Source organism: Hemicordylus capensis, chromosome 4, assembly GCF_027244095.1.
Source record: "Hemicordylus capensis ecotype Gifberg chromosome 4, rHemCap1.1.pri, whole genome shotgun sequence".
Lineage (NCBI taxonomy): Eukaryota > Metazoa > Chordata > Lepidosauria > Squamata > Cordylidae > Hemicordylus > Hemicordylus capensis.
This window is the reverse complement of record NC_069660.1, coordinates 117981467-117996787: the sequence shown is the minus strand read 5'-3', so window position 1 is coordinate 117996787 and position 15321 is coordinate 117981467. Positions and strand designations below refer to the sequence as shown.

At 40.7% G+C, this 15321-nt stretch overlaps 1 protein-coding gene across 9 annotated transcripts in view; it reads left to right on the top strand.

Annotated features, from left to right (window-relative positions):
- TTLL7 (tubulin tyrosine ligase like 7) overlaps positions 1–15321 on the top strand; it is a 136459-nt gene that overhangs the window by 61842 nt on the left and 59296 nt on the right. For all 9 annotated transcript variants that reach the window (XR_008305634.1, XR_008305635.1, XM_053243202.1 and 6 more), the window contains 4 exons: positions 8641–8799; positions 10105–10321; positions 14461–14625; positions 15090–15248. Coding sequence is in view for 7 of the 9 variants with exons in the window: in XM_053243202.1 (XP_053099177.1) it covers positions 8641–8799; positions 10105–10321; positions 14461–14625; positions 15090–15248 (700 nt within the window). In the remaining 2 variants the exon portion in view is untranslated. The remainder of the gene's footprint in view (positions 1–8640; positions 8800–10104; positions 10322–14460; positions 14626–15089; positions 15249–15321) is intronic.

Sequence of the window (15321 nt, the reverse complement as noted above, 5' to 3'; positions counted from 1 at the left end):
TAGCTCTCTCAATAGGATTGCTTGTTTTCCTCAATTGTGTTGCATTTGTGAGTCTTCTTAGGACTGTCAAGGCTACTGTGATGGGTAAGATGGCAGCATAAGATGAAGAGGTCCAGGATATATTAAAGTAGAATCTAAATTTTACATATAGATCAATTGCCAACCCCCCTCTTTACATTTAATTATGTACAACCATCTTATTCCCCCTAAGGGAGAGCAAAATAATGCTTTCATTATTTCATGGCTTTCATGTGTTTTATATGTGCTGGTAATGTGTATACTTTGTTTTAGAAAGTGTAGGTATTCTCCAAGAAATGTTGGAGTCATAATTAGAAGCGTGCCCTGCCCATAACCTTGCCCAATTAGTGTGGTCAAATTAACCCAGAGAAGTGGGAAAAAGTTACTAAACCAGAGGCGTATCTAGGGAAAATAGCGCCTAGGGCAAGCATTGAAATTGCGCCCCCTGTCCAAACATCTGACACCCATCTTTCAGATAACTTTACCATAATATCAGCTGAAAAATACAAGTCTGAAGGTCACATACAAGTCACATATCGGAATATGTGTACAGTGGCTTATATTATATATATTTTTTAAAAATTACTTGTAGCCCCTTTGGGGGGCTTCCTAAAGGCCATGGATGGGGGTCTGCAAAGGTCCTGCCTCCCCCTTGCTGGCCTCTAGGGCCTCACAGGGACCATTTGAGCATGTGCAGTAGCCATTTTTTAATTTATTTATTTTTAAATGGCAGCTGAAAACAAAATGGCCACCATGCATGCTGAAGTGGCCTCTGTGAGGCCTGGTATGGCCTAGGGTCTCACAGAGGCCATTTGAGCATGCGTGGTGGCCATTTTGTTTTTGGCAGGCTTTTAAAAAAAATTAATTTTAAGAAATGGCGCCCCCTTCAAGTGGCGCCCGGGGCATGTGCCCTGCCTGCTAGATACACCCCTGTACTAAACCATTGATTTCATTCGTCTACAACTCCAGGCTCCACGTATTCCTGAACCTTAATGTGGTTTATTGTACACTCTAGTGATCATCATCAATCTTTATTATGGTCCAGACCAGCACAATAATAAAAAAGCATACAAGGGCATGGGCAAGGAAAAAAATCATATGCTAAAAACACATCACAATCTAAAATATCATTATTAGCCAATTACTGCCCTACAATAAAACTGTGTTATATATTTACAAAATATTGGTATTATAAAACTACAAACTACAGAGCTTATAAAGCCATTATGTCTGTATACTCTAGTGGTTTGCATTCCTTTTTACTCCATTTGCAATGAATGTGAAACTGAAATTAACATGCACCTGTTTGTTTCATTTTTATCACTATGCAAAAAACTACAAGTATGCAAACACATTCTTACTGTACCAAAAATTATTGCAAACTATTATTGACTCTATTACTTTTGCTGCTGTTTTGATCCCCCCTCCCTTTGTAGCTGGTGTCATGCTCAAGACAGCCCATCTAGTTAGTTGTCTTTCCTCCCCCCTGTGGCTTACTCTGGGATACATTCAACTCCTACACCAGATTAATAAAATATATGTTTTGTTTGGGAGAGAATTTTAAACTGTTTCTAGAAAAAGAGAGAGAAACATTCAAATCTGCAATTTAATTATTTGACAAGAAAATGCTCAGGCATAAGCCCCATTGAAATGAATAGCAGCTATGCAACAGCAGAGGTGTACTAACCCTTGGACCTTGGGGACCCGCTCCGGTCTTCCAAGGTCGGGGGGCTTCCAAATGGCCGGGGGCCTTAGGCAGCCACCCCACTCCACCAAACCTCCATTGTTGGTTTTTTTTTTAAAAATTATTCTTACCACAGCCGAGGGGTGGAGGGAGGAGTGGAGCAGTCCTTCTCCCTCCCCTTCCCTAGCGGCGGCAGAGACTGGAGCGACACTGGTCCTGTCTGTTCAGGCCAGCATCTTTAACAAACTGCGAGGCATGCCTACACCGTTTGAAGATCGTCACAAGCTTGTGATGTCACGGGCTTGTGACGATCTCAACTGCGCAGACGCACCTCACAGTTTGTTAAAGATGCTAGCCCAAAAGGATGGGACCCCCCACCGCCAACAGGGGAGGGGGACGGGGGAGGGGGGATAAGAGAGAAGGACTGCATTGCTACCCCCCACAGCCACCCCTCTGCCACGGTAAGAATATATTTTTTAAGAACAGCAGAGGTTTGGCAGGCTGGGCCCCCCAAAGGTGGTTTCAGAGGGCCTTCTGCATGCAGAAGGGGGCTCGTGGCTGGTGTGCCCCTGTTCAACAGTACAGTATTACAAGAGCATTCCATTTAAAATGCTTATAAAAATGAACTTTCTAGCTGAACAGAACCCTGATGTCTTAGGTCCTAGGAGGCAATGTCTGTATGACAACTTTCTTCCTCCTTCCTTAAGGCTTCAATCATTACACACATTTATCAGGCAGTAAGCCCCATTAAGCACAGTAGGACTTAGAAGTTAATATGCATAGGATCTGTGTTCTTAGTTCTATAATGGAAAAATGGGAATTAATGCTTGGGAAAATAGAAGTACCATGCTGTGTAGATTGTTCTCCTGTATAGACACTGGTGCTTTTAGTACTAATGCAGATAACTGGGCACCTCAAAGCCTTGAAAGCAAAAACCACGTGGATGTGAGTCTAGTTATTAGGCAGCATACTATGAAATATATAAAACTGAGCCTTCATCATGGTCCTACAGGCATGTTAATCACTTGATGGCTATTGTGTGTGAAAGCCATCACAGATCAGATGCAATGGATAAGTGGTAGGGATAAGTGGTAGGGATAAGTGGTAGGGATAAGTGGTAGGGATGTGTGAATCGACTTGTGGCCGAATCAATTCTCCTCAAATATGGAAGATTTGAGTGATTTGACCTCAAATCGAATCACCCTTGAGGATGCTTAGCAGATTTTAGGTCAAATTGAATCACCCTTGGTGAATTTTTAGGAATTTTTATGTGTGGATTCTCACTTGTGAAAGGACTTCTTCCTAGATTAATTCTCTATAAATTCATAGGGGAATCCCTATGTAGAAGTTATTTCACAACTGAGAATCCATAGCATAAAATTTCCTAAAAATTCGCCCCTTTACCCGATTCCTTTGGGGGGTTGGTTAGCAGTTGGCACCCATGGAGCCCTGCCAATCAACCCGCTTTGCTCCCTAGCCTTTAAAAATACGGTTGAATCAATTCTATTTGGAATTAAATTGGAATTGAATTGACTCAGATTCGAGGGCAGCAGATTCAGGATTGGATCGATTCAGGCTGATTCAGTTTGAACTTGAATCGAATAGCAAAAAATGATTAATGCACGTCCCTACTAAGAGGCACTTTTGGGTAAAGGCAGTTCAAACATTCAGCTGCAAGTCAATTAATGAATGCTCAACTGATAGACATGAATGTGTGAACCATATTTTAATTGGAACTAAAGAAGATGCACTCGTAACGCCCTTTTGAAGTTAAGATGGCCAACAATATTTGGGTTGCTGAGCTATTCGACAAGACAGTAATATGACTTTGAGTGTGGTACCTTGACTGTAATATACTGAGTTATTACAGTGCCGATATTTTGGTGTTTGATTCTGAACGTAGTAATAAAAACTATAGTGATCGTTGTACTTTTTGGGTTTTTTGATGAAATTTTTTGATGCACTATTAGCTAGTGACTTTTGTAATGGGCTGTCTGTTGTAAAGGTAAAGTGTGCTGTCCAGTCGGTGTCAACGCTGGGTGACCACAGAGCACTTTTTCTTTGGTAGATTACAGGAGGGGTTTACCATTGCCTCCTCCCATGCAGTATGAGATGATGCCTTTCAGTATCTTCCTATATTGCTGCTGCCCGATATAGGTGTTTCCCATAGTCTGGGAAACATACCAGTGGGGATTCGAACCGACAACCATCTGCTTGTTAGTCAAGCATTTCCCCACTGCGCCACTTAAGTCTGTTGTACCAAGACCTTCACATTGTTGATTCCGATCATGATGATTTTACTGATCTGCTTGACAACTATTGCAACTTCTGTAACTGAAACAAGCAGTTTAGAAGCATAGCCCTTCCTCTTTTCTGTTGCAAGATTTCCACCTAATCTCCTAGCTGAATAATTTTTTTAATCAAAGTTCTTATGCATAGGTTGTAGAGTGACTCTAGATGTGCTTGTTAATGTTTCCCTGCACAAACATTTCTTTTAATGACTAAAGCTCTTGTTGTTTCTCTAAGTTCCATTGAATTGAATGAATGATAAACATATTTGTGGGAATGGTATACCCCCCCCCCCTTTCTGGGCCCTTTAAATGAAAGGATGATGATGGGTAAACAATGTAATGGAACAAATGAAAATTCTGTTGCTTAAGCTTTCAGTGTGAGTTGCTGAAAGAAGTTTTAGAGTATGACAAACATCCTTTGAATGAATATCAGTGCACTTGGTTCTGTGCCAAAGATTTGAGAAGGATAAATTCATGCATTCAAATATTAATAAAAATATATATCCATATTTTCCATTTGCTTTTTTTGTAAGCCTGCTCTCATTAAGTGTAGGATTTGGCACAACTTGATTTTTAAAAAAAATCCTCAAATAGTCACTTGTATTTTGGTCAAGATGCCTCTTTGCTAACTGAACAAACAGCAATCCTTAAACTGAGCAAACAGCAATCCTTAAAGTGCTGATTCTCTTATGGGGGAGAGCAGCTGTTCATATTCAAACCCAACATCCCTCCAGTGGTTATTCTTGGGGCCTACTTTGTGTATTTGGCTTTTTTAAAAAACAGATGAGAGCCCTTTTGAGACAGGGAACCATCTTGTTTTTTCATATAAATAACTTTGAGGACTTCTGTTCAAAAACAATATATAAATATTCATTATAGTAGTACTATTAGTATTTTTAAAGCATAAGCTTTATTAGAACCATAAAAAGGTATTTTAGTTATTGACAGATTTGATACTTATGCTGATATTTGATTGACTGATTAATTAAGTGCCATCAAGTCAGTGTCAACTCTAAGCGACCAAGATGATCTGTCTTCAACTTGGCCTTTAAGGTCTCTCAGTAGTGTATTCATTGCTGTCATAATCGAGTCCATCTACCTTGCTGCTGATAGTCTTCTTCTCTTTCATTCAACTGTCCCCATCATTATGGATTTCTCAAGGGAGCTGGGTCTTTGCATAATGTGTTGAAAGTATGATAGTTTGAGCCTGGTCATTTGTGCCTCAAGTGAAAATTCTGAATTGATTTGTTCTGTGATCCATTTGTTTGTTTTACTTGCTGTTCATACTATCCTTAAAAGTCTTCTCCAGCACCAGAGTTCAAAAGCGTCAATACTTTTTCTATCTTGCTTCATCAAAGTCTAGCTTTCGCATCCATAGAATGTCATGGGAAAAACCATTGTCCGAACGATTCTAATCTTTGTAGGTATAGACGCGTCATGGTATCTAAATATCCTTTCCAAGGCCTTCATTGCAACCCTACCAAGTGCTAGTCTGCAGCATATTTCTTGACTGCTGGATCCTTTACTGTTGACGGTTGATCCTAAAAGGCAGAAGCTATCCACAACTTCAATGTCTTCATTATCAATTCTGAGGCTGGTTGCTGTACCCGTTGTCATTAGTTTAGTCTTCTTTACATTTAGTCATAGTCCCATTTTTTCACTGTGCTCCTTAACTTTCATTACTAGAGCTTGCAGATCATCCACATTCTCAGCTATCAGAGTGGTGTCATCAGCATAGTACAGGTTATTGACACTTCTTCCTCCAACTTTAAAATCACGCTTATCTTCTTCCAATCCAGCTTCTCTCAGTATATGTTCAGCATATACGTTGAATAAATAAGGAAAAAGTATACAGCCTTGTCTTACTTGTTTGCTAATGTGAAACCAATCTGTTTCACCATGTTCTGTGTGGACTGTGGCTTCCTGTCCTGTGTATAGGTTTCTCATGAGAACAATGAGATGTTCTGGGACACCCATTTTCTTAAGGATATTCCACAACTTGACATGGTCGATGCAATCAAAGGCTTTTTGGTAGTCAATAAAGCACATATTGACTTCTTTTTGGTGCTCTTTGACTTTCTCAATAATCCAGTGTGCATCAGCAATGATGTCTCTTGTTCCTTGGCCTTTTCTGAAACCAGCTTGAACATCCGGCATTTCCCTTTCCACATAGAGCTCTAATCTGCATTGGATGATACTGAGCATTATTTTGCTAAAATGTGAAATTAAGGATATTGTGTGATTATTAGGGATGTGCAAATCAATTCAGGCATAAAATGATTTATACCTGTATCCGGCTGATTCGGGTGATTTGTAGACAGAACAAATCACCCCGTGCTCAATTGCCCAGATTCGGGTACAAAACAAACCACCCCAGATTTTTGACCTGAAAAGTTCAGAGATTTGGACTTCCATTTTGTGGCTAAAGTGGGTTGGGTGGTTGTGACCAATGGGTGGAAGCTACTACCCAAATTTCAAAGAAATTGGGTAAAGAGGTGATTTTAATTTTTTTTATGTTGGCGTGTCTTTAAGCTTTTTCCCATAGGGAATAATGGGGATTTCAGCAGAATTAGTTATAACTCCTTTGGAAGGGGCACCAGGGTGGCCCAGATCAGGTTGTGGTCGGCGGTAGTGCCCAATGGGTGCACGGAAGCTACCACCCAGATTTTTTTTTTTTTAATGGGCAAAGGGATATTTTTACAATTCTTTTTGAAGTCCTCATGTCTTTGTGGCAGATTTGGGGCAGAAAAGAGGTTTCGGGGGCAGAAGTGTGGGTCAGGTGGTAGTGCCTCAATGGGTGCCTACTACCACCCAGATTTCAAGTAAATTGGTGAAAGGGGTGATTTTTAATTTTTTTCTGAAGTCTGCACATATTTAAGCTTCCCCCCCATAGGGAATAATGGGGGATTTCAGCAGCCCCATAATTCTACTTGGGGGGCACCAGGGTGGCCCAGAGCAAGTTGTGGTGTAGTGTGCCTAGGGTGCCAACAACCCCCAGAACGACAAGCCCATGGGGCACTGGGTTTTGTTGTTTTCAATATCTGAGGGGTTCTTCTGGGAGTAGATTCTTTGGTAGGAAATGAGAGTGGATTCACCCCTTTGAAATTATCTCTTTGTCCACTTTCTTTGAAATATGGGTAGTAGCTTCCTTACATCCATTGGAGCACTACAACACACCACAACCTTCCCTGGGCCACCCTGGTGCCCTCCACATGGAGCTATAAGGCTGTTGAAATCCCCATTATTCCCTATGGGGGAAAGCTTAAAAACACCCAACTCTTTTGCCCCCGGAACTCCTTTCTTTTTTCCTTTTTGTCCCAAATCGATCTGAGTTCAGAAAATTCGAGTACAAATAGAATCTGGGGTGATTGGGGGGGGGGCCAGATTCGGACCCAAAACAAATTGGAGGTGATTCAATACGGGTACAAATTGAATTGAAAAAATTGATTCTTGCACATCCCTAATGATTATTAAAACTAACTTATCACAAAACAATGAAATTAACTTTAAAAATTGTGATGAATTATTATAACTTTTAAGTACATTAAGTACAGTTTTTATAAATGTGAACTATAGAATAGGTCCAGGGTATTTAAGAGAGTGTCTCCTTTATCATGAACCCTCTCGCCTATTAAGATCATCTGGGGAGGTCTGGTTACAGATACCACCGGCTCATTTTGTGGCTACTCAGGACTGGGCCTTCTCTGTGGCTGCCCTGGGGCTCTGGAATGCACTCCCTGTTAAAATCAGAGTTTTCCCATCTCTGGCTGTTTTCTCAGGTTTTTAAAATTAATTTTAATTGGTTTCATATCATAATTATTTTAATCATTTTATCCTGTTTTCATATTAGTTGTATTTTAACTTATGTACACCACCTAGGGATGCACATGTCAGGCTGTATAAAAATATGATTTATTGAATAAATAAATACATTCACTTAGCAGTTATTCTCTTTTTGGCTTTTATCCTGGGACACCAGGTCAATCTTATAGAGCAAGCAGCCAGATCCTAAGTCAGGTGTACATCCTGGTTCCTGCAGTGAACAAAATGGAGTCATGAGTAGCCATAGCAAAGTAACCTTTGCTACTGATGGCTGCTTGCATTTCTGTTGTAGGGTAGATATAGCAAATGGCCAGTTGGAGACTTTGCTATGCTTCTGATTGTTGCAAGGCTAGGGCAACCAACCCTCACTCGTGTCCTTGCTAACAAATGACAGCAAAATTGGGTGGGGAGGGGGGGAAGGTTAAGCTGCCATCTACATAGTGGCATTCTTGGCTTCATGGGATATTTGAAAACATTTGACTGTGGTTCATTGACATTTGATTGGTCAGGTGATTGTTGTGTCAACCCTAATTAAGTGTGTATGTGCTCTGTTAATGCTAATTATCATTTTGTTATGGCAATACATATAAATATATTTTACATGCTGATCTTAAAAACAATAGCCTTGGCATAGAGACTTAGTCTGTTAGTGCCAGGCACTGAAATGTAGCAGGTTTAAATATCAGTGTATGAGAAATGTTACACTGATGTTTATCTTAACTGTCTATCTATCTATCTATCTATCTATCTATCTATCTATCTATCTATCTATCTATCTATCATATTTATATACCACCTGATATAGACATCTCTTGATCATTTCAGAATGATCAAATCTCAGCCCCAAGAGTATAGCTTTATTCCTCGGACGTGGATCTTCCCGGCAGAATATACACAATTCCAGAACTATGTAAAAGAACTCAAGAGAAAACGCAGACAGAAAACGTTCATAGTCAAACCAGCTAATGGTGCAATGGGACATGGGTATGTGCATTAATAAACAAGATTCTTGAGATGGTGTTTGATCTTGTGTTGCTTTGCTTTTTTAAAATTACAGCTGACATCAATTTTTTGTTTCTGTAGAAAGGTGATCAACAAATTCAGTAATAATGATAGTTAAATATGCTACTCATATAATGGTAAAATAGCAACAAAAATTCATTTCCATGGGCCAAGCCACACATTATATTAATTGTGGTATTAAAAAGTGTGCTTAAAGCTGAGAACTTATCTTCTTTAAGAAAAAGCAGTTGTGGGTAGTACACAAAATCCTCCTCCCATTTGAGGTAGGTGAGGTTGAAAGAGAGTGACTGGCCCCGGCCCCCAAGGTCACCCTGTGCACTGGGTGTCCAAGTGTGGATTTGAACTTGAGTTTAGTCCAACACTCTAACCAATACATCAAGGCTACTTGAAAGAAAACTTTTAACAGTTGGCCAGGAAAGGATTGTTTTGCATGAATATGTGCAGACATCAGAAACATAATAGATTGCACTCATAATAGAGCAGCTGGAGCTGACATAAAGGCTTTGTAATGTTTTCTGCCGTCAGTTGACCATTGTTGTTAGCACGTTAAAGGCCCTGTGATGAAAGTGCAAGGTAGTGGCTCACATGTTCTGTAGCATTTGAAGGTTGTGCAGCCATCATGGACATATTCCTGACAGCCAAATAGCACATTGAGAGGGAGGGGGGATCAGTGAAAATTACTCGCTCCTCCTGCCGAGGAGCTCGCTCCTCCTGTGTCTGAGCTCCGAAGCAGCCTCTTGTGAGCACATAGCTCCTGTTCCACCCCTCTAATGCTGAGGGACATGTGAACCAGTGTCAATTAGCAGCTGGAGAAGAAGCAGACAAAACCTGTCCACTGCTTGTGGCCAAGCTGCAGTACACGTGATGTTAATTATGTTATTAAGATGAGTAATTAAAATTGGCCATTTTTATTTTTTAGTGAAAAAGTGTTGGTGGTAGGGCATCCAGAAGTGCAGAGATGTTGTCATAGGTCATTTAGTTTTAAATGTATTGGGGATAATTTTACATTGTATTAATGTATAATCAGGCCTCAAACACAGGCCTCAAACACATTATTTTGTGATCCATAGGTGGGATGGCCAGGAGCACTACATATGATAGGCCTGATTTAAGCAAACTGGAAACATGAAATCTCTGTATCAATAAGGTTTACAGATTAAAGGAATACAGATTAAAAGGCTAGTCAGAACCAAAAATGTATTTCTGAAAGTTAGCTCAACTTTCAGTGTTGTTTTTTTTAAAACGTACCTTTGTCTTTTAAACCAGGATCTCTCTTATAAGAAACGGAGAAAAACTGCATCCTCAAGAACACCTCATAGTCCAGGAATACCTTGACAAGCCCTTTCTTATGGAAGGCTACAAATTTGATTTAAGAGTGTACATTCTGGTGACCTCCTGTGATCCATTAAAAATATTTTTATATCATGATGGGCTAGTGAGAATGGGCACAGAGAAGTACCATCCCCCCAATGACTCAAATCTGGTGAGTGGATGTTAAGTTTAAACCAAACACTTCATAGTGCAGTGTTAAACATTGAGGTATTAAGTAGTTCTCTCTGTTGGTAGGAGAGAAGAAAGGGCCTGACTTTTCCAAGATAAATTGCTTTGGATTTACTATATTTGCTTTAGCTTTTAACTCCTTTTAAGCTTTATTTTGGCTATTTGGAATGTGTTTTGCTGCAGTAATTACAATGGAATTTTTTTTTCCACAGCAGATACTTTAATCCACAATCACTGCTAACTACTTTGGTCATATATTTGTCAATATAATATTTGTAAAGTTTTCTATTTCTGGTTAGACTCTTATTTCTGTTCATTTATAAACTGAATCAGCCTAGTAAATATTGCAGCAAAATGAGGAGAAGGATTCTGAGAATTCTGGCCAGAAACTAGAATAAATGGAACAAACGTGACTGTATATTCCTCATTACCAGATATTGGGAGTGAGCTGTAGGGGACAGCTTCTCTATCTTGCTCTGCTTGTGAGATTCCTAGGATCATCTGGGTGACCACTGTTGTAAGCAAAGTGTTGGACTTAGATGGACCCTTGAACTGAGCCAGCATAGACATTTCATATGTCCTTGGATTACTGAGTGTGTTTTCTTGATGATTGATTTAAAACTTCTAGAGATTGCAAATTGTTACTATAATGTACAGTACAGGGACCTGCATGAGCTGAAATTTCCTATGCAAGTTGGGAAATTTGAGAAATATTGGCTTGCCCATGCATTAATGACATTGGAATCCTTCTAAAAAGTAAAAATCTGTCCTCTGGAACTGTCTGAGTCTTCCTCTCTCTTGAGAACACCTGTAATTATGGAATTTAACTGCTTAGTTGTATTTGCTCTGCACAGACATCTTCTATGCAGTAATTGTTGACATGGTCCTATAAAAACCAACCACAAACATAGGCCTTAATCCACCAAGATATCTGCTTTGTTTTAAATTAACAGATAGGCTGCATTCATGTATTGTTGGCTTACAATGTGCATATGTTTTGCTGGATTAGGCTAAAGACTTTTGTTATGCAAGTCTTCTGTCATAAAATAATACCAAGATCTGGAGTCATATTGTATTGGTAGGGATATTGCAGTTAATACAGAGAATTCAAATGATGTGTTGATAATTATTTAAAGATAACTTGAAAATTATAACTACTGAATACTACCTGTTTGAATTACCCCTGCTAACTTGGCAAAGAGGCACCTTTTAACGTGTTGATACTCTTTATTTAGCAGGGGAACTGGTCCTATTCACCCCCAGACAGTACTTCCAGTGACTGTTGCTGGTGTCTATCTTGTTTCTTTTTCAATTGTTAGCCCTTTGGGGATAGGGAACCATCTTATTTATTTATTATTTCTCTGTGTAAACCACCCTGAGCCATTTTTGGAAGGGTGGTATAGAAATCGAATTAATCATCATCATCATCATCATCATCAATACACCAGATATAACTGTTATATCTGGTCATGTTATATAGATATAGCATGTGGAGTACACAGTTAACAATCAATGGCGAGTCACTTGGACAGGTTAGCATTAGAAGAGGCATTTTCCAAGGGGACTCACTATCCCCTATGTTGTTTGTAATCGCCATGACCCCACTTTCACAAATACTAAACAAAACAGGCCTCGGATACCAAACATCTAAAACATCAAGTCAAATCAACCATCTGCTGTACATGGACAATCTGAAGTTGTATGGAAAGTCCCAGTCAGAAATTGAATCACTGCTAAACACTGTCCGTATATTCAGTAACGATATAGCAATGGAGTTTGGACTAGACAAGTGTGCTGCTTTAATAATGAACAGAGGGAAAATAACAAAAACAGAAGGAATAGAACTGCCCAATGGAAGCAAGATCAAGAACCTGGAAGAGAAAGAGCATTACAAATACTTGGGCTTTCTCCAGGCTGATAACATTGCACACACTGAAGTTAAAAGAAAAATGGGAAGTGAATACATCAGGAGAGTTAGAAAAATCCTCAAGCCCAAACTCAATGGCGGGAACACCATACAAGCCATAAACACCTGGTCTATACCTGTTATCAGGTACACTGCAGGAATAATAGACTGGACCTAGGCAGAGCTAGAGACGCTGGATCGTAAGACCAGGAAAATAATGACCATCAATCATGCTCTGCACCCCCGCAGTGATGTCGATAGGCTATACCTCCCTCGCAGCTCAGGTGGAAGAGGAATGCTGCAAGTCCATCAAACAGTAGAGGAGGAGAAAAGAGGCCTTGAAGAATATATCAAGGACAGTGAAGAAGATGCACTTCAAATGGTCAATAATGAGAAACTATTCAACACCAATGAAACAAAGCAGGCCTACAAGAAAGAACAAGTCAAGAACCGAGCAGAAAAATGGAAAAATTAGCCACTGCATGGTCAATATTTGCACAATATAAGTGGAAAATCAGACATCACGAAGACCTGGCAATGACTTAAGAATGGCAACTTGAAGAAAGAAACAGAGGGTTTAATACTGGCTGCGCAAGAACAGGCACTAAGAACAAATGCAATAAGAGCAAAAGTCGAAAAATCCACCACAAACAGCAAGTGCCACCTTTGTAAAGAAGCAGATGAAACTGTGGACCAACTAATCAGCTGTTGTAAAAAGATCGCACAGACTGACTTCAAACAAAGGCATGACAAAGTAGCAGGGATGATACACTGGAACATCTGCAAAAAATACAAGCTACCTGTAGCCAAGAATTGGTGGGACCATAAAACTGAAAAAGTTGAAGAAAATGAAGATGTAAAAATATTATGGGACTTCCGACTACAAACAGACAAACATCTGCCACACAATACACCAGATATAACTGTAGTCGAGAAGAAAGAAAAACAAGTTAAAATAATTGACAAAGCAATACCAGGGGATAGCAGAATAGAAGAAAAAAAAAGAAAAAAAATCACCAAATACAAAGTTCTACAAATTGAAATTGAAAGGCTGTGGCAGAAAAAGACCAAAATCATCCCAGTGGTAATTGGCGCCCTGGGTGCAGTTCCAAAAGACCTTGAAGAGCACCTCAACACCATAGGGGCCACAGAAATCACCATCAGCCAATTACAAAAAGCAGCTTTACTGGGAACAGCCTATATTCTGCGACGATATCTATAACAACAGCAACAACATTGACAATACAATTCAGCCATCCTAGGTCCTTGGGAAAGACTCGATGTCTGGATAAAACAAATCAGTCAATAACACCTGTCTGACTGTGTAAACAAGAAATAATAATAATAATTTTAAAAAAACACTAGCCGGCCCTCACAGAACATTTGCGCGCTCTTTGGGGCCGGCTGTTCCCCCACTCCTTCCCCACTCTCGCTTGCCCCCTCCCTCCTTCCCCACTCTCTCTTGTCCCCTCCCCCTGCCCCACTCTCTCTGGCCCTTTCTCCCTTTCCGTTCCTCTCCTCCCTGCCCTGCACCCCCACCCACACTGAGCAACTTCTGGCTGGACCTCACCGTTGCCACAGCCGGTCCTCCTTACCGGGTGGCAGAGGACTGAAAAGGGCCCCACCGCCACCGTTCCTCCTCCCGGGTGGCAAACTGGGAAGTCCTGCCGCCCGTTTTCCTCCCACCCTGGTCTCCAATGGGTGCTGGGGCTGCGCCCCGCCACCCGTTTTCCTCCCGCCCCAGGCTGCTCCACTCACTTCCCCACCCTTTTACCGGCGCCTCCTCTCCCCTTGCCTGGGCCTGGCCGTCCCGCCGCTGCCTCCTGCTCCCGGCGGCCAGGCCGCCGCCTCCACCACCGCCGCTGCCCCCTTTTCACCCAGGATGGCCTGGCCAGGCCTGGCCGTCACGCCACCTCCACCTCCCAGCGGCCAGCCGAAGCTGCCTCCTCAGGCTCTTTTGTGGCCCACCACCATTTTCTCTTGCCTATAACTCTCACCCAAAGCCGGGAACTCTTGCAATGTGTTGCGGGAGTTCCACCGCCAAATCCAGGACATGCATGCTAGCTAAGAGAATTAAGAATATAGATTATGAAGTGTAAAAGGTTTTATATCTCATGCTCTTGGTGCCTCCCCCATCCTACTTTTCAGTGTGTGTGAACTTCCTTTTTTGTACCTGTTTTCTATATTTGTGCTTTACTGTTTTCTCTTTCTTTTAGAGCCAGCTGTATATGCACTTGACCAACTACTCTGTGAATAAGCATAACGAACGTTTTGAACGGGATGAAACAGAAGATAAAGGCAGTAAGCGCTCTATAAAGTGGTTTACTGAGTTTCTGCAAACAAATCAACTTGACGTTTCTAAATTCTGGAACGATATTTCAGTAAGAGAAAACTAATACACAATAGCTGTTTCCATGTGTATGTTGACTTATTAACAATACTCCTATTTGACATAGACTGGAACCTTATCTGGCTTTGATGCATAAATCTCTAGCAAGTTCTCACTTGAAGGAACATTTTGTTCTGTAAATTATTTTAGGGGGCAAATCATTGTTTTAAATAAAATGCTGTCATTCTCTTGGTGGCAAGAGTTTATTTTTAAATGCATTAAGCAAATACATGCATTAAACAAAATTTCTACAATACATGGCAATTCCAAACAAATCCTTAAATTTATTTTTTATGCACTTCTGTGGTTTAGATTGAAATCAACTGTTGATTAGATCCTTTAATTCTAGATGGTCAGTCCTGTTTCAGTACTTAAATATGTTTTAATGCCCTTCTGTGATCTCCAGAAATATAATGGTGCCACTCTCCTATCCCCACTTTCTGCACAATCCCCCAGGAACTAGTGGTGAAGACACTAATTGTAGCAGAGCCGCATGTCCTTCATGCTTACCGTATGTGTAGACCAGGACAGTCTCCAGGAAGTGACAGTGTTTGCTTTGAAGTTTTGGGGTTTGATATTCTGCTGGACAGAAAACTAAAGCCATGGCTCCTAGAGGTAAGCTGCTTTAAACAGAAAGGGAGCACACACTGCTTGTGGGGCTTAGTTTGGTTGACTGAACCAGCCCCTT